The 23,048-nt window shown below is 41.3% G+C and overlaps 1 protein-coding gene across 1 annotated transcript; it reads left to right on the forward strand.

Moving 5' to 3' along the window:
• Positions 1-5,785: 5,785 nt before the first annotated feature.
• LOC128070582 (sperm acrosome-associated protein 5) lies at positions 5,786-7,942 on the forward strand. The gene is made up of 4 exons (XM_052663873.1): positions 5,786-5,921; positions 6,350-6,508; positions 7,664-7,742; positions 7,846-7,942. The coding sequence occupies exons 1-4, from the start codon at positions 5,786-5,788 to the stop codon at positions 7,940-7,942; spliced, it is 471 nt and encodes a 156-aa protein (XP_052519833.1).
• Positions 7,943-23,048: the final 15,106 nt, after the last annotated feature.

The raw sequence follows: 23,048 nt of genomic DNA on the forward strand, positions 1-23,048 counted from the left end.
AGTGGCCAAGGCTGGGAGTTTACAGTCTAGCGTTGGAAGGACGGTGTACAGCCAAACAAGCTGCTGAAGAACAAATAAACGGCGACCTAGTACATAAACACACACCGGGATGAAGGGGATCTGTTAAGTAGTGGCTAGGAGGCTGTTTTCTCAGGATGGGCAGGAACGATCTCCTTTTGTCGGAGGTTACAGTTACGCTGATCAAAGGAGCTAGCCACACAAATATCTGAATCAAAGAGCTTTGTGGTGGAAGGTGAGGTTGTTGCAAAGGCCCTGCCTGAAGTAGGACTGGTTTGGCATATTGGAGGAACAGAAACAATGTCAGTGTGTTGGGAATGTAGGAATTGTGGGCAAGGGAGAAGTGAATGGGTGGCAGATGCCCTACGGCCTCCCCTGCCAGGGACAGAGCTCCTATTTCCTTCTGGACATAATGGGATGCCATTAACAGGAGGGGGGTCAGATTTTTTAAAGTCCAGTCTGAAGCAATCTAGCATTATATATTAACTTTTAAAATACATGTATATTTGACTCTTTTTTTCTATTGCCTGTATTGCACCACTAGAATATGAGCTGCGCAGTAGCTCCTCCTGTATGCCTGGTAGTGTTCTAGACATTGGGAATATAGCAGGGAAGAAAACAGAACCGATCAACCAAATAAAATGATAGAAACAGCTACGTAATCTAGGGCAGGACTTAACTCCTCTGGGCTTAATTTCCTCATCTATAAAATGAGGATAATGACAGCACTTACCTATAAGACTGTGGTGACAAATGAACTGTTAATTGTAAATAGTTTAGAACAATCCCTGGCACATAGCAAGTGCTAATATATAACTGATGATGACACACTGATGATTAAGATAAAATTAGACATGTGTCTGTATAAAACTTTTACTAAGAAGAAGGAAAAAATAAAAAGATGACCTGCAGGCTGCTTTGTGGATAACAGATTTCAGAGGGCAAGGATGAAAACAGGAAGAATAGTGAGGAGGCTTCTGCCAATGGGCCCAGTAAGTGATAATGGAGGCTCAGACCTAGCTCATTATCTCCTGTGTGCCAGACACTGTGTGAAGCACATATGATCTGCCTCAGATACTCCCCCATTTTCTGTGAACAATCCTGTGGTCCTCCCTCTTGTCGGTTGAGGAAACTGAGTCCCAGAGATACTAAGTAACTTGCCCGAGGTCACACAGGTTCCCAAGATCAGATCTTTAACTTCTATCCAATAATACTTTGTTTATTTGGTATACCACAGAACTTCTGGAAAGTATCTGAGGGTCCTTATTCCAGAACAATTAAAAACAAGGCAACAAATTTTTTTTTTTGCTAGGAATACATATGGAGCTTCCTAACAGACAAAGCAAAGAGAGAAAGCAGAGAAGTAACTCAGGTCTCTTGCACTCTTAAGGATTTGCACCTCCTAGATACAAAACTTGTCAACTCTCTGAATGCATCAGAAGGTGGAAAATAGGAGGATCTGGACCTTTAGGGCCCATGTTATTCTGGCCTCTTCCAGCCTGTAAACATAATGTCTCTACCACCTTGCACTTATACATACATACACACACCCCTACATAGAGAGGAAAATCTTACAGAGTTGGTGGGTCTTGGAGTACAGTGACTGCCAGATCCAAAAATGTCCCTGAACTAGTGATACAGACCTACAGAAACTGTCCCAGGATTCAGAGTGCATATCCACAAACTATGTGAGACCAATTTTTCTGCTATGGAGCTAGGATGCCCACTCTCTGTCCTAGGCATCCTCTACCATCAGTCCTTATGGGTACAAATTCATTCAGTAGCCTAAGCACCAGATAGCTAGGTGAAGGGGTGTGGAAATGTGACAGCTAGCTGGTCCCACCACAGAATCTGCACCATGTGACACGCTCACTCAAAGCCCCCGCCCCGCCTCACTGGTGAGTCATTACAATTGCTCTTAAGATACATTTTCTCAAAACCATTGCTATTGTGAGTGGTCATTTTGGACCATGAGGTAGCAGGTGAGTTTGGCAGAGGTACAGCACAGGAGCAGCCAGCTCTTTGGTGATCTTGGAGCTGCCACTCTAGCCCTCAACTGCCCGCCTCCAAGAGAATGATCACTTTCCATCCTGTTCCATCCATTTAGAGTGGTGTTTGTATGTGCAGCCAAACTGAATCCTGAACAATATATCAGACTTTTCTGTCTTGACAGATGTGTCACTAAACAGAGACACATGGGACCTGTGGGGGCAGGAGGGGTGAATAATGATGAAGGACAAATTGGGAATGAAAGGGTGAGGAGAGACAAAGGATGATGGCAGGGAGGTGAATGAGCAGTAGAGTGGAGTGAATGTGGGTAGTGTGGGGCATGAGGGAATGACTATGCATTCAATTTTGAATCAATTTGAATCAATTTATGGATGACACTGAGTAAATGATGGGAAAATGAGGTACCATCTAAGGGACAAAAAGTGAAATTGGAAAGGGACTGTGAGTGAATGGGGCAATGAAAGGTGGTGAATGTGAATGGGGTTGATAAAGCAAGAGCGTGCAAGTTGATATGAGTACCAAGGATTGAAGTATACATGAATGACAGTCTATGGGGCACAGTATGAGTAAAAAGAGGCTAATTTAGGGGAAAAGTAGCAGAGAATGAAAGTCATGTGAGGCACAGAAGGAAGAATGGGGTGCACAAGGGAGAGAATAAAATGAAATGGAAATGAATATGTGGTAGAATGTAAATAAGTGAATTGGGTCGAGTTTGTTTGAGTGAGGATACTATGAGGAAGGAAACTGGCCAGAGGTGAATGAGAGGCAGACTGGGATTCAGTTGAGTTCAGTCGCTCAGTCGTGTTCAACTCTTTGCAACCCCATGGAGCGTAGCACACCAGGCCTCCTTGTCCATCACCAACTCCCGGAGTTTACCCAAACTCATGTCCATTGAATCGGTGATGCCATCCAACCATCTCATCCTCTGTCTTCCCCTTCTCCTCCTGCCCTCAATCTTTCCCATCATCAGGGTCTTTTCAAATGAGTCAGCTTTTTGCATCAGGTGGGCAAAGTACTGAAGTTTCAGCTTCAACATCAGTCCTTCCAATGAACACTCAGGACTGATCCCCTTTAGGATGGACTGGTTGGATCTCCTTGCAGTCCAAGGGACACTCAAGAGTCTTCTCCAACACCACAGTTCAAAAGCACCAATTCTTCGGCACTCAGCTTCCTTTATAGTCCAACTCTCACATCCATACATGACTACTGGAAAAACCATAGCCTTAACTAGATGGACCTTTGTTGGCAAAGTAATGTCTCTGCTTTTGAATATGCTATCTAGGTTGCTCATAACTTTTCTTCCAAGGAGTAAGCGTCTTTTAATTTCATGGCTGCAGTCACCATCTGCAGTGATTTTGGAGCCCTCAAAAATAAAGTCGGCCACTGTTTCCCCATCTATTTGCCATGAAGTGACGGGACCAGATGCCATGATCTTTGTTTTCTGAATGTTGAGCTTTAAGCCAACTTTTTCACTCTCTTCTTTCACTTTCATCAAGAGGCTCTTTAGTTCTTCTTCACTTTCTGCCATAAAGGTGGTGTCATCCGCATATCTGAGGTTATTGATATTTCTCCCAGAAATCTTGATTCCAGCTTGTGTTTCTTCTAGTCCAGCGTTCCTCATGATGTACTCTGCATAGAAGTTCAATAAGCAGGGTGACAATATACAGCCTTGACGTACTCCTTTTCCTATTTGGAACCAGTCTGTTCTTCCATGTCCAGTTCTAACTGTTGCTTCCTGACCTGCATACAGATTTCTCAAGTGGCAGGTCAGGTGATCTGGTATTCCCATCTCTTTCAGAATTTTCCACAGTTTATTGTGATCCACACAGTCAAAGGCTTTGGCATATCCAGTAAAGCAGAAATAGATGTTTTTCTGGAACTCTCTTGCTTTTTCGATGATCCAGCAAATGTTGGCAATTTGATCTCTGGTTCCTCTGCCTTTTCTAAAACCAGCTTGAACATCTGGAAGTTCAAGATTCATGTATTGTTGAAGTCTGGCTTGGAGAATTTTGAGCATTACTTTACTAGCATGTGAGATGAGTGCAATTGTGTGGTAGCTTGAGCATTCTTTGGCATTGCCTTTCTTTGGGATTGGAATGAAAAGTGACCTTTTCCAGTCCTGTGGCCACTGCTGAGTTTTCCAAATTTACTGGCATATTAGATTAGATTGGACTGACTGGGATTAGATTGGGATAATGCAGGGTAGCATTCCAGTAATGGGTAGGGATCCCAGTGAGAATCAGCCCAGGTGAATGAGCTGAAGCATGTATGTGAATAGAGGTGAAGATGGTCAGAGTGATAGAGGATGGAATTAAAGAGCAGAAGAAGGTGAAGAACTGGCTATTATACAGCAAAAGGAGAGAGGGTGCAGGTCACTTGGCCCAAGGTGAGTAAAGTGGGGGAAATGAGGCCCAATGTGAGTAAAAAGTGGTATATCTGAGACAGAGTATGACTCAATGAGGGTACTATGGGATGAAGTGGGAGCAACTCAACATGAATCAGGAGCAGAACAAGAGTGATGAGTGGAAACAGGAGTTACATTGGGAGGGACTTTAAATGAATGAGATAATGAGAGGCAGTATGTAAGTAAATGGAGGCAATGAGGATAGAGGCAATGAAAAATGAGAAAGAACAGAAGGGATCAAGCGTAGAGTGAGTATGTGTGGATAACTTGGGCTAGTGTTTGAGAGTAATACAGTTCCAGGAAATGCAAGTAATATGGGGGCAGCCCTTGGGAAAATAGAAGTGAAGAAGGGGCAGAAAGAGAGTGAATGAGGCGGGAATGAGACCCAGAGTCAATGAATAAAGCTGAAGGATGGGCCACATGAGAGTGGATGGGAGTCATTTGATGCAGTGTCAGGCAGTGAAGGTTAAAGTAGGAAATGAGAGTCTGAGTGGGAGTGAAAGGAGGTGGAGAAGGAAAGCATGTGAGAGAGCTTGGGTTATAGCAAGTAGAGGGTTACGGAATTACAGTAACACAAGGCCCAGCGTGAATGAATATAAGTGGATACAAGACAGTGTAAGGAGACAAGGGAATAAAAGGCAGAATGAGAATGGGGGTGAAAAAGCAGTAGAGTGAACATGCATATGTAATATATAATGTGGGGCAGAGTCTGATTAAACGGGTGTAATGTAGGGCAGATTCCAGTAAATGAGGGTGGAACAGAGCACATTAAATGAAGAGAGGTGAAGGAGGTGCTGAGAATGAGTAAAGGGAGGTAATGTGGAGCAGAGGGTGAGGGCACAGTAGTCATATTTTATAGGGCATGAGGAATCTGAGGTAGTAGTAGGCATGGTGCAGTAACTAGAGCCGGCTACTCAGCGGAGTGGGGGAAATGGAGGTGACCAAGTGGTAGAGCATGATTAGTGGGAGTAGAGTGGGACAGCGTTAAGGAACATCAGGGAATATGTGCTGAGTGTGAGGTCTAGCACTTGGGTCCTGTCAGTCCCTTGGGTGTTCCAAGCCCCTCTCTCCCTGCATCCCTTTCTGACATCTCTGGGTTTCTCCCTGTCCCTGTCTCCTTCCACCTCTGTGCATAAATCAGTATCTTTCTTTTTTCTTTGTGTGTGTCTTTAAGAGAGCTGGCACAGGGGAAGATGGTGAGATGCCCAAACCTCTCTCTGGCCTCTGTGTTCTAGAATCTATCACCTAGCTCTTTGCTCATAAAGCCCAGAGTTCCAGTAACCCCTAGTTCTGCATACTGCAAGGTGAGTCTGGAGCCAGGGGAGTAAGTTAGGAAGACTTGTGGCTGTCATAATGCAGGTCTCAGGCACTATTGTGGTGATCCTCATGGCTGCCAATGTGGAGGCCAAGATCTACGAACGCTGTGACCTGGCAAAGAAGCTGGAAGCGGCAGGCCTCAATGGCTTCAACGGCTATACCATTGGAGACTGTGAGACCCCAGTTGCCCCAAATCCTACCCATGCAGTGAGCTGCCCACCACACTCAGACCCAGACCCCACCCCCTTGCTATCTGTTGTCTCCCCAAGCTAGGGAATGATCCTCTTGGTCACCCTCCGACTGTTATGAGTAGTTTAACTCTAGTTTCATCATCATTGCCTTCCCAACCATTTACCCTCATCTCTACTAACACCACCATCATTACCATCAATGTCACCACTGCTTAAATCACCATGAATGCCATCACCACTGCCATTACTGACACCTTTCCAGAATCACCAACATCACCACTGCCACCAAACCAAGATCATCACTCCCACAACTGAGAGGAAAACCATGCCTGCCCCATTCCCTCCTCCTACCCTCTTCCCTCTTCCCAGGACTCATGCCTCTCTGCTACCTTTTCCCTCCCTGCTCCAGGGCTGTGCATGGCACACTATGAGAGTGGCTTTGACACTTCCTTTATGAACCACAATCCTGATGGCAGCAGTGAATATGGCATTTTTCAGCTGAATTCCGCCTGGTGGTGTTACAATGGTGTGACACCCACCGAGAACCTCTGCCACATGGATTGTCATGGTGAGGCCTGGCACCACTCCCCAACATGCAGAGGGCAAGACTGTCTAAGCCATAATCTTGAGTAACAAGCAGAAGAATTATAGGGAAAGGAGCAGAGTTGCCTGGACTGTTGCAGATGCCAACCAGCCTGTATCCTTACCCAGACTGCCTTGAGGTGCTGTCTAGGTCAGGAGGACTCAGAGCTCCCAACCCTCACCTAGAATGGAGGCTGCCATTTTCTAGGACTAGGAATCAGGAGGGGGAAACTGTTCTGATTTGGGATTGGGGTTGTCCAGGCCTGGAGGGAAGAAGCTGCTATCTGTCTGTAGGAACAGAAACAAGGTACCTCTGTGCAGAAAGGAGAGAATTTTCCAGACAAGAGTGTTGTATTGTTAAGGACAAAACTGAAGTTCAGGGTTGGCCAAAATGGAGACTGAGGTTATCTGGGACCAGCCCAAATGGAGGTTGAAGCTGTCCAAGTCCTGCCACAGTGACAGAAGAGGTTACCCAGGACTTGTCCACTTGAAGGTTGAGGTCATCCAGGACTAGTCAACATGGTGGTTGAGATCATTAACTAGTCAGAATTACAGTTAAAGTCGTCCTCGTCCAGCCACCATAGCAGTTAAGATCATTTAGGACCAGGCACCATGGTAGCTGCAGCTGAACAGGACTACTCAACATGGAGACTGAGGTCACTCGTAGCCAGTAAGAATGGGTGTTGAGGTTATCCAGGACCTGACAACATAGTGTTTGAAGTCCCCAGGACTGGCCAACCTTGCAGTTGAGTGGTTTCCTAACAAGCCAACATCCACTGCAGTTGAGATCATTCATAACCACACAAAATGACAGACAGTTGAAGTCATACAGAATTGGCCAACATGGAGGCTGAGGTTGTCCAGGACCAGTCAATATGGTGGGTGAGGTCATATATAACCAGCCAACATGACAGTCAAAATCACCTAGGATCAGTCAATGGGTTAAGGTTCTATAGAACCAGTCAACATGGTAGTTGATGTAATTCATAACAGGCTGATAAGTAAATCAAGGTCATCTAGAATCAGACAATATAGTGGTTGAAGATATTCAGGTACCAAGAAACCTAGAACCCCTGGTCCCTTCATATACTGTCACCCTGTTCCTAGTACCCCAGATCACTCTGTCACCTCTTCCCTTTAGAACTGCTCAACCGCCATATTCTGGATGACATCATGTGTGCCAAGAAGGTAGTGTCCTCAGAGAATGGCATGAGTGCTTGGTACGTTCATGGGGATGGCTTGGACCCTGGGGAGCTGGGATAGTGCCACTGTCACCCCATCAGCCTGTCCACTTCATCCTCCCTCTCTCCCTTCATTTCCCAGGGATTCTTGGAACCAACACTGTTATGGCCATGATTTATCTGAATGGCTCAGGGGATGTCATATGAATGCAAAACCTAACAAAAAAGTTATTTCATGAGTCAGCTTCCCAGGAATGGAGATTTTATTTTCCTTTTCTGGTCTTTCTTCTGTGGATATAATAAAGGATGATATCTATAAACAATGCAAACAACCTCTGATGTCTGGCTTTCTTCATTTTTCCAGTGCTTGAAGGTGCCCCCTATTCAATCACTCCCTCCATATATTCAAAGCTCTAATCAGGGGACATGAGATCACTTGGGGTGGGGCTGGAAGATAATGTAGTGATTAAGAATATAGGTTCTCCTGGGTTCAGATACCATCTCTACCACTTACTAGCTGGGTTGCCTTGTGTAAGGCACTTAATTTCTTTGTGCCTCTGTTTCCTCATCTGCAAAACGAGGATGATAGTGGTAGTAACTATCTCCTGAGGTTGTTGAGAGAATTAAATGAATTAATGTTTGTAAGTTACATAAAGTGGTACACAAAACAGTTCTAAGTCTGGAGGTAGAAGAGTGGAATAGGGAGGTATGAAAATTGGCTTCCCTTAAAAAGTATCACTCCTGGTTGAAGTAACTATAGAATGTTTAATTAAGGCAAATACAGAATCTTCAGGGGGAAACGGAATTGGTTTCAGCTTGTACAGGAAGCTCAGTAGGAATTGGGATTTTGAAGCATTCACATTCTCTCACATATTACCATTCTAACTCTCAGCCCCCAACTCCTTCTTTCATGATCTATAACCAAAGTTGCAAATGACAAACTGGAAATTTAGGCCAGGAATTCAACAGCTGCACAAGGTAATAATTATTTTTACAGTCCATTTTGAGCAGAGAATTTAGGCATTTGAACTTGCCATTCTTTCCCTTTATGATGGCCAGCCCCATTGGAAGCAGCCACCCCCATGAGGAAACAGTCTCTCACATTCTTTGTACTCTTAGGTTGCAGTGGATATTCAGCTACCCAAAGCCTTGTTTTCAGTGCTGACTTCATTCAAGATAAGCACAGATGATCATTAAGGCAGCTATCTGTACTGCATGCTGAGAAATGCCAGAGCCCCTTCCTTAATGCCACCTGGATTTCCCCTGCCTTCAGCCTCAACCAGCCTAGATAACCAAATTTCACATTTCCTCGAGGGTCCAATAAAAGGTACCATCACCCTGGATACCAATTTCTGAATGAGATACTTATTTATCAAATGAAGCATAGATAAACTCTGGTGAATTTAAGTAAAAAGCAGATCTAAAACCCTAGCAGGTAGCTCATAGTATTTCTGGGAAGATTGCATGATCAAATTCAGAAAGGGGGAAGGTCCACACACAGAAAAAGCCAAAATCTTGACCACAGAATAGGTCGGGGCAGATATACTAGCACTGGGACTTCCATGGTGGTCCAGTGGCTATGATTCTGCACTCCCAATGCGGGGGGCCTGGGTTCAATCCCTGATGAGGAAATTCGATGCCACATGCGGTAAATGAAAAGATCCCGCGTGCCCCAAGGGAAGATCAAAGACTGCAAGTGCTGCAACTAATACTGAGCGCAACTAAATAAGAAATACGGGCATTATCAATTGTTGTTACTTTTGAAAACTGGATTTGATGCTCTACTGTTTCCTTCACGTTGTTCTGATCATGTATCCCTTATATTTATTTACATTTATAGTATATCATTGTTATTCCTTTAGTGGTTATCTCTAGATCTCTAATTTTATATCATGGGGTTTACTGATTCTTCCTGACCATCAAGGTGTGCTCCCTGAATTGAGCCAGAACATAAGAGAGCCCCTTGTGCTGGCAGGCCTTTGGTTTCCTGAAGAGTTGCATCTCTTTAGTTTTGCCCCAGCAGGACACCTTTGACTGACATGAAGACATTTTAAGTCACACATAGAGCAATGTTATCCCTGCATTTATCACAAGATTGCAGATGAGGCTGAACTATCAGAAAAATGTCTTCAAACCTCAATGCCAGGAAATCTTTGCTTCTGAGAAGTGGCTCACTTTCTCTATATGGTTGAGATAAATAAAGCAAATGTTTTTCCATCCCTTTATGTCATGGCTTCCAAGAAGCTCAGAAAATAACTAGCTCAACATAATTATGAAAGATCCTATGATCCACATATATACAATTTCAATTTTGCTTTGGTTTTTGCCCCACTTTTCTAGTCCTAACTAAGAATAATATACTAAAAACATAAGGCTTATTATATGTGTGCCAGGTATTGTTTAAACACTCAATTGATTTTCACAGCAACCATAATGGTGTAGGTATTATTATTACCACTCTCTTCATCATCATCCCCATTTCACAGATGGGGAAACTAAGGCACAGAGAAGTTGGAGACTTGCCTAAAGTTAGAAAGCTATAAAGGACACTTTGGCTCCAGAGTCTGTGTTCTTAATCACTGTTGGTTCCTTACCTCTAAGTGTCCTAACAGGTCGCAGGGAGGGGAGCAAATAACAACTTGCCTGGAACTTAGTCATGTCTGACTTGTGGAGTGAGGGCAGTGGTCTAAAAAGGCAGAACAGCTGAGTGAAGGAAACAGAAGAGTTGGAGATGGCATGGAAAAGTTAGATTGAAAGTTCACCAAATCATCAGGCTAGAAGTCCATAAATGCCAGCTAAAATGGCCATACCTGTAGCCAAAAAATGGGAAAGAACATGTTTTCCCCACAGACCTCCATCCATCATTCAACATCACCACCCTATCAGGGACCTCACGGGACCTCCCAACACTCATTCTCACCCATTACTGACTCCAGAGACCCGCCCCCCATTTCACACCCTACAGACCCTCCCATCACTCCAAATACCCTCATCATTCACTCTACAGATTCCCCCATCACTGACTTTAGAGACTTCCCATCACAAACCCCACAAATGTGTCATCACACACCCCCCCCAAAAAAAACACCCTACACACCCTATCACTCACCCCACATACCCTGTCACGCATTCGACAGATGCTGTCACTCAGCTTACAGACCTCTCACCACGTATCCCCAGAGACTTTTATTGGTCATATCCGAGCACCCCTCCAAGTAATCACCCAGTAAATTCACGTCTTTACAAAGCCCATACTCACACGTATAACTTTGCCCACAGCCTGGTAGACTATAGTCCATGGGATCGCAAAGAGTCAGACACGACTGAGCGACCTCACTTTCACTTTCTATATTAATCATACTCTACTACTTAGTCATGTGAAAGGCAAAATGCATGGGACACTAAAGGACATTGTTTTTTCCAGGCTTTTGCAATAGGGAAGACTTTCTTTAAAGAGAAACTTCTCAATGGCAAGGAAAGGAATCTAGGGTTTTATGTTGTTATTGTTCAGTCATTCAGTCACTCATTCATGTCCAACTCTTTGCGACTCCATGAACTGCAGCACACCAGGCTTCCATCCTCACTATCTCCCAGAATTTGCTCAAACTCGAGTCCATCGAGTCAGTGATGCTATCTAAAGAAGCAGGTAAAAAAAAAGAGTCATATGTGAGTCATGAGGAAGGACGAGGACAGGGTTTATCTTGGAATATGCAGAAGTATGGGGGACTGCTATGGACTGAATTGTGTCCCTCCTAAAATTCATATGTTAAATCCTTAACCCTCAAGGTGCTATTATTTGGAAATAGGGTCTTAGGGAGTAATTAGCATTCAGTTATATCATGAAGATGGGACTCAGGTCAGATGGGATTAGTGCCCTTATAAGAAAACTGCAGAAAGGAAGAGGCTGTGTCGGGGCACAGTGAGAAGCCAGAAGAAGAGCCCTCCCCAGGAACCAAATCAGCCATCCCTTTATCTTGGAATTCCCAGCCTCCAGAGCTGTGAGAAATAAATTTCTGTTGTTTAAGACCCCCAGTCTATGGTATTTTGTTATGGCAACCTGAGCTGATTAAAACAGGGAACTTTGTAGTTCCCTTTTCAGGAACACAAAAGGGTTGGGGGATTTCTTCACTACTTTCCAGAAGCACAGGCCTCCCTCAGGTATAAAGTCCAACACTTCCAGTCACCTCCGTTCCTGCTCACTCTGCCCCTCATGGCTCCCATTCCTCCTGACTCTAGCAATCATTTAAATCTACTCCTTCTCACTGTGCCCCAGATTTACCCCATTCAGTACCACTGTTTATTCACTTTCATTTACTCTGCTTCATGGCTACTATTCACACACTCTGTACCTCATTTTTTTTAAGTGAACTATTTTTTAATAAATTAATTTTATTTATTTACTTTTGGCTGTACTGGGTCTTCATTGCTGCGTGCAGGCTTTCTCTAGTTGTGGTGAGTGTCAGGGTACTCTCCAGTTGCAGAGCACGGACCTCTCATTGTGGTGGCTTCTCTTGTATCAGAGCACTGGCTGAAGGGCAGGTGGGCTCAGTAGTTGTGACTCGTGGACTCAAGAGCACAAGCTTAGTAGTTGTGGTGCACGAGCTTAGCTGCCCCATGGTGTGTGGAATCTTCCCCAACCAGGGATCAAACCCGTGCCCCCTGCATTGGCAGGCAAAATCCTAACCAGTGGACTACCAGAGAAGTCCTGTACCTCATACTAATACCTTTTTATTTCAAACAATGTTCTCACATATTTATTACTGAACTAATCTGCTTGTGAAGAAACAAAGAGAACATAGAAACAAAGGGGAAAAAATCACTTTTCTAATAAAACCTGTGCAAATGTCCAGATAGTAGTAATGTTTTCAGCTTGGTATGGTAAGATGCTAGTGACTCTGATACAGCATAAATATGTGTGCCATCTCATGTGCAATTCCTTACAGACCCAGGTTTGTTAGTCTCCAATGTCTCCTCTTGGAGTTGTACCTGATTTTATTACCAGTTTATTCCCAATCCATTAGGGAATGGGACTATTCTGCTTTTGTTTCTTGGCCAGGAATCACTTGATCCTGAAAGTCTTATGAGAAGAAAGTCATAGTGAGGAGCAGAATCAATCGAACACACACCACAACTGTGGAGAAAGGGAGAGGCAGTCAACATCTCTTTTACTGTGGTAGAATACACATAACATGAAATTTACTATTTTAATCATTTTAAAGTGTACAATTCAGTGTCATTTAGTACATTCACAATGCTGTGCAACCATTGCCACTATCTAGTTCCAGACCATCTTCATCACCCCCCAAAAAAGTGCTTACCCATTTCCTATTCCCTCCTACTCCCAGCCCATGGTTACTACTAATCTACTTTATGTCTCTATGGATTTGCCTATTCTGGATATTGCATGCAAATAGAATCATACACTATGTGGCTTTTTGTATCTGGTTTATTTCACTTAGCATGTCTTCAAGATTCATCCATGTGGTGGTATGGTATCTGTAATTATTCCTTTTCATGGAAAAATTGTACAGCTATACCACATTTGGTTTATCCACTCATCAGCTGATAGACATTCGAGTTGCTTCCACCTTTTAGCTGTTGTGAATAGTGCTGCTATGAACATTTGTGTACAAATTGTGTTTGAATTTCTGTTTTTAATTTTATTGGGTACATTCCTAAGTGTAGAATTGCTGGATCATATGGTATTTCTATGTTTAACTTTTTGAGGAACTATTTTCCGCTGTTGCTGCACTATTTTACATTCCACACCAGCACTATAGGTGTACGATTTCTCCACATTCTCCCAAACACTTGTCACTTTCTGTTTGTGTTTATTATAGGCATCCTAGTAGCTGTGAAGTGGTACCTCATTGTGGTTTTGATGTACATTTTCCTAATGACTAGTGAGGTCTTTCCAGGTGGTGCTAGTGGTAAAGAACCTGCCTGCCAATGCAGGAGACATAAGAGATGCAGGTTCAATCCCTGGGTTAGAAAGATCCCTTGAAAGAAGGCATGTCAACCCACTCCAGTATTCTTGCCTGGCAAATCCCATGGACAGAAGAGCCTGGAGGGCTACAGTCCATAAAGTCAGACATGACTGAAGCGACTTAGCATGCATGCAATGCCTGAAGACAGTGAGAATATTTCATGTGCTTAATGGCCATGTGTATGTCTTCTTTGGAGAAATGTCTTTGGAAAAAAATGTCCTTTGTAAATGGATTTTTGTTGTCAATTGTAAGAGTTCTTTATACATTATGGACACCAAACACTTATCTAATGTATGATTAGCAAATACTTCCTCTGATTCTCTAGGTTGCCTTTTGACTCTCCTGATAATGTCCTTTGGTGCACCAAAGTTTTTATTTTTATTTTCTGGTCACACTGTGCAGCTTGCAGGATCTTGGTTCCCTCACCAGGGATTGAACCCAAGCCCTTGGCAGTGAAAGCCCAGAGTCCTAACCACTGGACCACCAGTGAGTTCTCAAAAGTTTTAAATTTTGATGTGGTCTAATTTCTCTAATATGTCTTTCATTGCTTATGGTTTTAGTGTCATATCTCAGAGACCATTGCCAAATTCAAGGTCACAATGATTTACCCCTATGTTTTCTTCATATAAGAATGTTTTACTTCTTATATTTATGTCTTTGGTAAATTTTGAATTAATTTTCACATGTGATATGAAGTTAGGTTCCAATTTCCTTCTTTTGTATGTGGAAATCCAGATGTCCTCGCACACTGCTGAAGAGACTTCTCTTTCCCCCATTGAATTGTCTTGGCACCCTTATTGAAATCAATTGACCATAAAAGTGTGGGTTTATTTCTGGATTTTCAATTATATTCCATTGACAGGTACATCTATCTTTGTGCCAGTATCACACTGTAGCTTTGTAGTAGGATTTGAAACCAGGAAGTGTGAGTTCTCCAATTTGTTCTTTTTCAGATTGTTTTAGCTATTCAGGGTCCTTTGTAATTTCATATAAATTTTGGTACCTGCGTTTCCATTCCTGCAAAAAAAGAGGCCTTTGGAATTTTGATAGGAATTGCATTGAATCTATAGATTGCTTTGGGGAGTATTGCCATCTTAACAATGTTAAGTCTTCCATTCTGTAAACACTGGAAGTCTTTCCATTATTTAAGTCTTTCATTTCTTTCAATGATGCTTTGTATTTTTAAGTGTACAAGTCTTGTACCTGTTTGGTTAAATTTATTAATAAGTATTTTATCCTTTTTGATCCTATAAAATGGATCATAAATTAATATAAATAGAATAAAATAGATTATAAATAGAATTGTTTTTCTTAATTTCCTTTTCAGATTGTTCATTGCCAGTATATAGAAATACAAGTGATTCTTATATGTTGATTTTGTACATTGCCACTTTGCTGAATTTAGTTATAAGCACTAATAGGTTTTTTGTGGATTCTTTAGGAATGTGTGTGTGTGTGATCATATCATCTTGGAATAGAAATAGGTTTGCTTCCATTTTGGTGCCTTTTATTTCTTTTTCTTGACTGAAAATCGCTCTGGCTAGACCTTCAAGTACAATATTTAGCAGAAGTGACAAAACTGGGCTTTCTTGTCTTGTTCTCCATCTTAGGAGGATATTTTCAGTCTCACTATTGAGAATGAGATTAGCTATGGGTTTTCTATAAATGCCTTTTAACAGGTTGAGGAAGTTGCCTTCTATTCCTGGTTTGTTGAGTGTTTTTTTAATCATGAAAGGATGTTAGATTTTGTCAAATGGTTTTTAATGCATCAATGAGATGGTATCATGTGGCTGAGATATTTTCTAGTTTCAGTTGTAATTTGCTCTTGATCTATGGCTTATTTATAAGTGTGTGACTTATTTTCAAACATTTCAGGATTTTCTAGTTATCTATTATAGACATGTAGTTTAATTCCACATGGTCAGAGAATTTACACTGTATAACTTCATCCTTTGAAATTTGTTGAGACTTTCTTTATGGACCAACATGGGATCTATTTGGATAAATAGTCCTCATGCACCTGAAAGGACTGTGAATTCTTTAGTTATTAGGCGTAGTAATTATATGAATTTGTGCTAATTATATGAAGTTGGTTAACTGTGATGTTCAGCTCTTCTATATCACTTCTGATTTTCTTCTGTTTGTTCTATTCCTGACAGAGGTGTGTTCAAATCTGTAGCTATGTTATGGGTTTGTCTATTTCACTTTTTAATTCTATCAACTTTCACTTTATATGTTTTGAACCTATGCTATTATGTGATGTAGTAAGCAAAATAATGAACCCCCAAAGATGTCCCGTCCTAATCCTCAGAAACTGAATATGATGAGTTACCATGCACATGAATGTTTTTGACATGACAGAAAGGACATTACAGATGTAATTAAGATTATTAATCAGTTGATCTTAATTTAGAGAGATCATCCTAGATTATCCATATAGGCCCAGTGTAATTGTATGAGCCCTTAAAAGCAGATACTGGTGGAAGAGGAAGGCAGAAGGGAAAGTCAATGATTCAAAGCATAGAAAGAAGTTGCCATGCTATTGTCATCTTAAAGATGGAGGGGACTATGTGAAAAAATAAATGAATTATGACAACAAACTGTATGACTTTGGAAGTATATTCTTCCCTAGAGCCTCCAGAAAGGAACACAGCCCTGCCAACACCATAATTTCAACCTTATATGAAACCTTCAGAAGAGAACCCAGCTGAGCCACATTTTTGCCTGGGCATCTGTCCCATGGAAACTGTGAACTAATAAATGGGTGTTGCTTTAAGCTGTTAAGTTTGTGATAATTTATTACAGCAGCAACAAAAACTAATAATGCAGGTAGATTAAAATTCGAGAACTGCTGAATCTTCTGAAGCTTTTATCACTTTTATCATTATGAAATTTCCCTCTTTATCTCTACCAATACTTCTACCTTACAGCCTACTTGCTTTGCTATTATTATAGCTACAACAGCTTTCTATTAGTGATTTCATTGTATATATTTTTTCATCCTTTTATGTTCAACTTTTCTGTGCCTCTTCATTCCTTTCTATATTTCTTGCTTTCATTTGGGATCAGATTAAAATAACTCCACTTAGTATTTCTAGTAGTATAAGTCTACTGGTGATGAATTCTCTTAGCTTTGTATTAAATTTTGTAATAAATATTTGTATTTATTTCACCTGCTGTTTTGGAATACCAGTATAGAATTGGGTGTAGAATTCTCAGTTGGCAATTTTTTTTTTCCTTTCAGCACTTCAAAGATATCATTCCCTTTTTTTCTGATTAACAGAATTTCTCTTGAAAACCCAGCCATCCATTTTATTGTTTTTCCTTTGTCCTTTTTTCTCTGACAACTTCTAAGGTTTTCTTTATAACTTTGGGTTTCATCAATTTGAGTATGGTGTGTTTAGATGTGGTATTATTTGTGTTTATAGTACTTACAGTTTGGTGTGGTTCTTGAAACTATTCCCTGATGACTTCTATTAATGTTGTAAAATACTCAAACAGTACTTCTACAAATTAGGTTGGTGCAAAAGTAACTGCGGTTTTTGCATTGTTGAAATTTGCCATTGATATTAGAATACATTCTTAAATAAATGTGGCTATATTATACATCATTTTCATGTGCATTTCTCACTTAATTTTTTTTTTGCTAATGACTTATTACTTGTTATTTATTTTATATTTATTTTAGACTATGGAAATGATGTTAGGCAAAGAGCAAATTGCAGCAAGTTTCTTGAGTTCAAAATGGGTTGTAAAGCAGCAGACTCAACTCGCAACATCAACAATGCATTTGGCCCAGAAACTGCTAATGAAAGTATAGTGAGTGTACTGGTGGTTCAAGAAGTTTTGCAAAGGAGATGAGAGCCTTGAAGATGGGAAGTGTAGTGGCCAGCCATCAGAAGTTGGCAATGACCAGTTGAGAGCCATCATCAAAACTGATCCTCTTCCAACTACAAGAGAAGTTGCTGAAGAACTCAATATCAACCATTGTATGGTCAGTCGGCATTTGAAGCAAATTGGGAAAGTGAAAAAGCTCGATAAGTGGATGCCTCATGAGCTGACTGAAAATCAAACAAATTGTCATTTTGAAGTGTCATTCTCTCTTATTCTATGCAACAACAACAAACTATTTATCAATCAGATTGTGATGTGTGACAAAAAGTGGATTATATACTACAACCAGTGAAAACCAGCTCAGTGATCAGACCAGAAGAAGCTCCAAAGCACTTTCCAAAGCCAAACTTGCACCAAAAAAGGGTCATGGTCATTGTTTGGTGATCTGCTGCCCGTCTGATCCACTATAGCTTTCTGAATCCTGGCAAAACAATTACATCTGAGAAGTATGCTCAGCAAATTGATAAGATGCACTGAAAACTGAAATGCCTACAGCCAGTATTGGTCAGCAGAAAAGGCCCAATTCTTTCCCACAACAATGCCCGATTGCACATCAGACAACCAATGCTTCAAAAGTTGAACAAATTTGGCTACAAAGTTTTGCTTCATTTGCAATATTCACTTGACCTCTCACCAATCAACTACCATTTATTCAAGTATCTCAACAACTTTTTGCAGAGAAAACACTTCCACAACCAACAGGATGAAGAAAATGCTTTCCAAGAGTTAGTTGAATCCCAAAGCACAGATTTTTATGCTACAGGAATAAACAAACTTATTTCTCATTGGCAAAAATGTGTTGCTTGTACTGGTTCCTATTTTTTTTTTACTAATAAAGATGTGTTTGAGCCTACTTATAATGATTTAAAATTCACAGTCTGAAACTGCAATTACTTGCACTAACCTAAGACTTCTTCCTCTATTCGCTCTATCCTCTTGTCAAGCACAAAGCAAGGCCAGGCCAAAGCTTGACAGATTCAGCTGGTAAAGAAACAATGAACCCTTTTTAAGATTCAGACTGTTTATTATTACTGACTTAAGTAGCAAACAAAAGGATCAACCAAAGATTACAGCTCCCTAAAACCCTATGCAGGGCAGCAACAAAACAAAGGGGCCTGATGAATGCAACAAAAATGATAGGACCCTCTGATACTGAAACACGTTGCAGCTAAGAAGTTTTATAGGCTGCAGTTCTACTTTAAGAGAATAAGGCAGAAAATCTCATAGCTCATTAGAAGCTCAGAGGAGAGAGAAGTGGTCTCCCAGAGGTGACAGGGAAGCAAGTAGGAAATGAGTCTATAGAAGCTCCTCACAAGCCTCTCATGCTCTCATTTTCCAGGAACAACACAGCATTCTGCCAAGACATCAACTCAGCTCTAATTCCAACCTGCTCTATGTGGCTCATGTGGATACATACAAGGCCACCAGTACATGGTAGAGGAACTCTTCCACTATAGCTTTCTTCCGTTCAGGTCTTATATTATTTATATCATGATTATTGTTATGCTTTACTTTTTTCTCTTTGTGTTACTTTTTTTTTCTATTGTCCTATCTTCTAATTCATTAATCCTGTCTTTTGCTGTGTTCAATACAAAGTTAAGCCCTTCCAATGAGTTCTTAACATCTGATATTAGAATTCGGAGCTCTAGCAGTTCCATTTGATCCTTTTTTCTTTTAGTGATTGTAGTTCTCTGTTGAATTTTTATATCTTTACATTTATTTGTCCATCCGTCCCTCCATATTCTTGAACTTGTTAATCATAGTTTCTTCTGGCTGCATATAGAGTCTGGTGAAATCACACTGATCCCATTGAGACTTGATTTTAGCTTTGTTGAAGCTAGTCTATTCCACTTACACCCTCACTCATAGGGTGTAACCCTTAGTACTAAATTGTAGCTCTTACTCCAAGGACACGGCTCTTTTGAGTCTCAACTGAAAGCCTAGAGTGTTTGCCAGGGCCTCTCTACCTTGATGGGGCTTGAACTCCATTGTTTCTCTAGCACCAAATAGCTACCAAAAGCTCCACTCATCTCTTTACTATCCAAGATATAGTTTTCTGTTGGGTTTCTTGGAATCTTACCCTGCACACATAGAACTTAGACAAAAGGGTATTTGTACACAGACACTTTGGCTCTCTCTCTGTCTGCAGCCCCTTCTTCTCTGAGGTTTTTTAACTCCTACTTCCAACTGCTTTGGCAAGGTAGTCACTTTCTAATGGTCCCTCTTCCCTCTTATTGTCTTGCACTGCCATTTGGAAAATATCAAGGTAAAAGTAGAACTCCCTGTGCTTCCCTTCTTTCAAGAATTATAGCTCCTCAAGTCCTGTATGCATTAGTAGGCTTCCAGTGCCTTCAAACAAGTTTTATATATATTTATTCAGCCTATATAGTTGTTTCACCAAGAGAGTAAGTCCGATACAAGCTACTCCATTATGGCCAAAACTAAAAGATCCCCCACACTTTAACCTCTACTTTTAGATCTTAGTTTTCATATCTCTAAATGATATTGAATGAGAAAAATTTTACAGTGATCAGCCTGACAAACAAAGCCTTACACAGTCAAGCTTCACCCATGCATCTAAATTTGCATTATACAAGTTCCCAACAAATGTCATGTTTCATTCTATTAAGGACATCCATTGTTATTCAAAATGAAACATCTGTGAAATCAGGTTGTTTTACTATTAATGGGAAGAAATGACTCCATTGGCAAAGGCTTTTTTTATCCTCAGTGGTACATGAAATAATGTTACATCTTACAACTGATGGTACCGTAAATTAGGTGAAATAAAGTTGCTGCTGTTCCATTGTATTATAATTAGTTCTTCCCTACAAATAATGCCTTGTTCATATCTAATCCGGAGAAGGCAATGTAACCCTGCTCCAGTACTCTTGCCTGGAAAATCCCATGGATGGAGGAGCCTGATAGGCTGCAGTCCATAGGGTCGCTAAGAGTTGGATACCACTGAGCGACTTCACTTTCACTTTTCACTTTCATGCATTGGAGGAGGAAATGGCAACCTACTCCAGTGTTCTTGCCTGGAGAATCCCAGGGACAGGGGAGCCTGGTGGGCTGCTGTCTATGGGGTCGCACAGAGTCGGACATGACTGAAGTGACTTAGCAGCAGCTTAGCAGCATATCTAATCATAACCCTTTGCTTTATGCATATGTTCCCTTAGTTTATTCATCTTTCGCCCTGTTTAAAACTTCTTGACATTATTTGGATGCATGTGTATGTGCTAAGTCACTTCAGTTATATCCAACTTTTTGCAACCTCATGGACTATAGCCCACTAGGCTTCTCTATCCATGGGATTCTCCACGCAAGAATCCTGGAGTGGGTTGCCATTTCCTTCTCCAGGGGATCTTCCCGACGTAGGGATTGAACCCACATCTCCTGTGGCTCCTAAATTGAAGGCAGATTCTTTACTGCTGAGCCACCAGGGAAGCCTATTATTTGGATAGTAGCTACTAATCAAAACTTTCAAAGAAGGCCTTCTCCAAACTCTCTATGCCACTTTAACTTTCATTTTTCAGGACTTTCTAAAGTAAATACTATATTTACCATTTATTTTGAAGCTTAAAAGTTGAAGAGCATTATACTACAGTATAAAAGTTAAATACTCAAAGTGTTTATTTTTAAAAATTATTTCACATTGTACATTAGAAATCTAAACTATCATCTAAAATAAAAATCTCTCTGGAATGACCTTGAAATTAGATTTTTATTAACTCTTCTACCATTAAGGTCCTTCTGATTTCACCTTGAGTCAGGGCTACTGTTATGTTTTCCACATTAATATCTCACTGGTAGAGATCTTGAGTCCTGGGGCTTTCCTAAATGTTCTACCATCTGCTCTTCTGGTCTGAACTTGAACTTGAGCCTTTTAAAATTATTCCACTGTTGGTGATCACTTGGTTGAAATTCAACCTGGTTGTATGTTAATTCATCCATAATCATTACCCCTGTGATCTTGAAATCAAACCTTTGCTGTTCAGTTTAGGCTCTTATCACTGTTACAGATGCCTTTCTGGACCATCAATGGACCCTGGTTTGTCCTTGTCCTCTGATAACTATTCCACCATTAAAACTCCATGGAAAAAGGAAGAGAGTTCCAGAAAAACGTCTACTTCTGCTTTATTGACTATGCCAAAGCCTTTGACTGTGTGGATCACAATAAACTGTGGAAAATTCTGAAAGAGATGGGAATACCAGAACACGTGACCTGACTCTTGAGAAATCTGTATGCAGGTCAGGAAGCAACAGTTAGAACTGGAATTGAACAACAGACTGGTTCCAAATAGGAAAAGGAGTACATCAAGGCTGTATATTGTCACCCTACTCATTTAACTTAGATGCAGAGTACATTATGAGAAACGCTAGGCTGGAAGAAGCACAAGCTGGAATCAAGATTGCTGGGAGAAATATCAATAACCTCAGACATGCAGATGACACCACCCTTATGGCAGAAAGTGAAGAGGAACTAAAAAGCCTCTTGATGAAAGTGAAAGAGGAGAGTGAAAAAGTTGGCTTAAAGCTCAACATTCAGAAAATAAAGATCATGGCATCCGGTCCCATCACTTCATGGGAAATAGATGGGGAAACAGTGGAAACAGTGTCAGACTTTATTTTGGGGGGCTCCAAAATCACTGCAGATGGTGACTGCAGCCAGGAAATTAAAAGATGCTTACTCCTTGGAAGGAAACTTATGACCAACCTAGATAGCATATTCAAAAGCAGAGACATTACTCTGCCAACAAAGGTCCATCTAGTCAAGGCTATGGTTTTTCCAGTGGTCATGTATGGATGTGAGAGTTGGACTATAAAGAAAGCTGAGTGCCGAAGAATTGATGCTTTTGAACTGTGGTGTTGGAGAAGACTCTTGAGAGTCCCTTGGACTGCAAGGAGATCCAACCAGTCCATCCTAAAAGAGATCAGTCCTGCGTGTTCATTGGAAGGACTGATGTTGAAGCTGAAACTCCAATACTTTGGTCACCTCATGTGAAGAGTTGACTCATTGGAAAAGACTCTGATGCTGGAAGGGATTGGGAGCAGGAGGAGAAGGGGACGACAGAGGATGAGATGGCTGGATGGCATCACCAATTCGATGGACGTGAGTTTGAGTGAACTCCGGGAGATGGTGATGGACAGAGAGGCCTGGCGTGCTGCAATTCATGGGGTTGCAAAGAGTCGGACATGACTGAGTGACTGAACTGAACTGAACTTATATGAGATTTCAGTTATATATTGCTGTGTAACAAATGACCACAAACCTTAGTGACCTACAACAACAACCATGTATTATTTTAAGGAGTCTGAGGATTGCCCAGGTGATTCCTCTGCTGTTCTCACCTGGGCTCACATATGCAGCTGCAGTCAGCTGGAATGTCCAAGAAGGCCTCTCTCTCGTGTCAGGGGCCTTACCTGGGGTGACTGTAATGGCTAAAATGGCTGGGCCTCTCTG

The sequence above is a fragment of the Budorcas taxicolor genome, chromosome X (genome assembly GCF_023091745.1).
Source record: "Budorcas taxicolor isolate Tak-1 chromosome X, Takin1.1, whole genome shotgun sequence".
Classification (NCBI taxonomy): Eukaryota; Metazoa; Chordata; class Mammalia; order Artiodactyla; family Bovidae; genus Budorcas; species Budorcas taxicolor.

What these genes read in the sequence shown, in the direction of transcription:
- LOC128070582 (XM_052663873.1), top strand. Translation starts at nt 5,786, where the DNA reads ATGCAGGTCTCAGGCACTATTGTGGTGATCCTCATGGCTGCCAATGTG. An exon ending in CGGCTATACCATTGGAGACT is followed by an intron (nt 5,922 to 6,349) that starts GTGAGACCCCAG and finishes TCCCTGCTCCAG; the next exon opens with GGCTGTGCATGGCACACTAT. An exon ending in CTGCCACATGGATTGTCATG is followed by an intron (nt 6,509 to 7,663) that starts GTGAGGCCTGGC and finishes TCTTCCCTTTAG; the next exon opens with AACTGCTCAACCGCCATATT.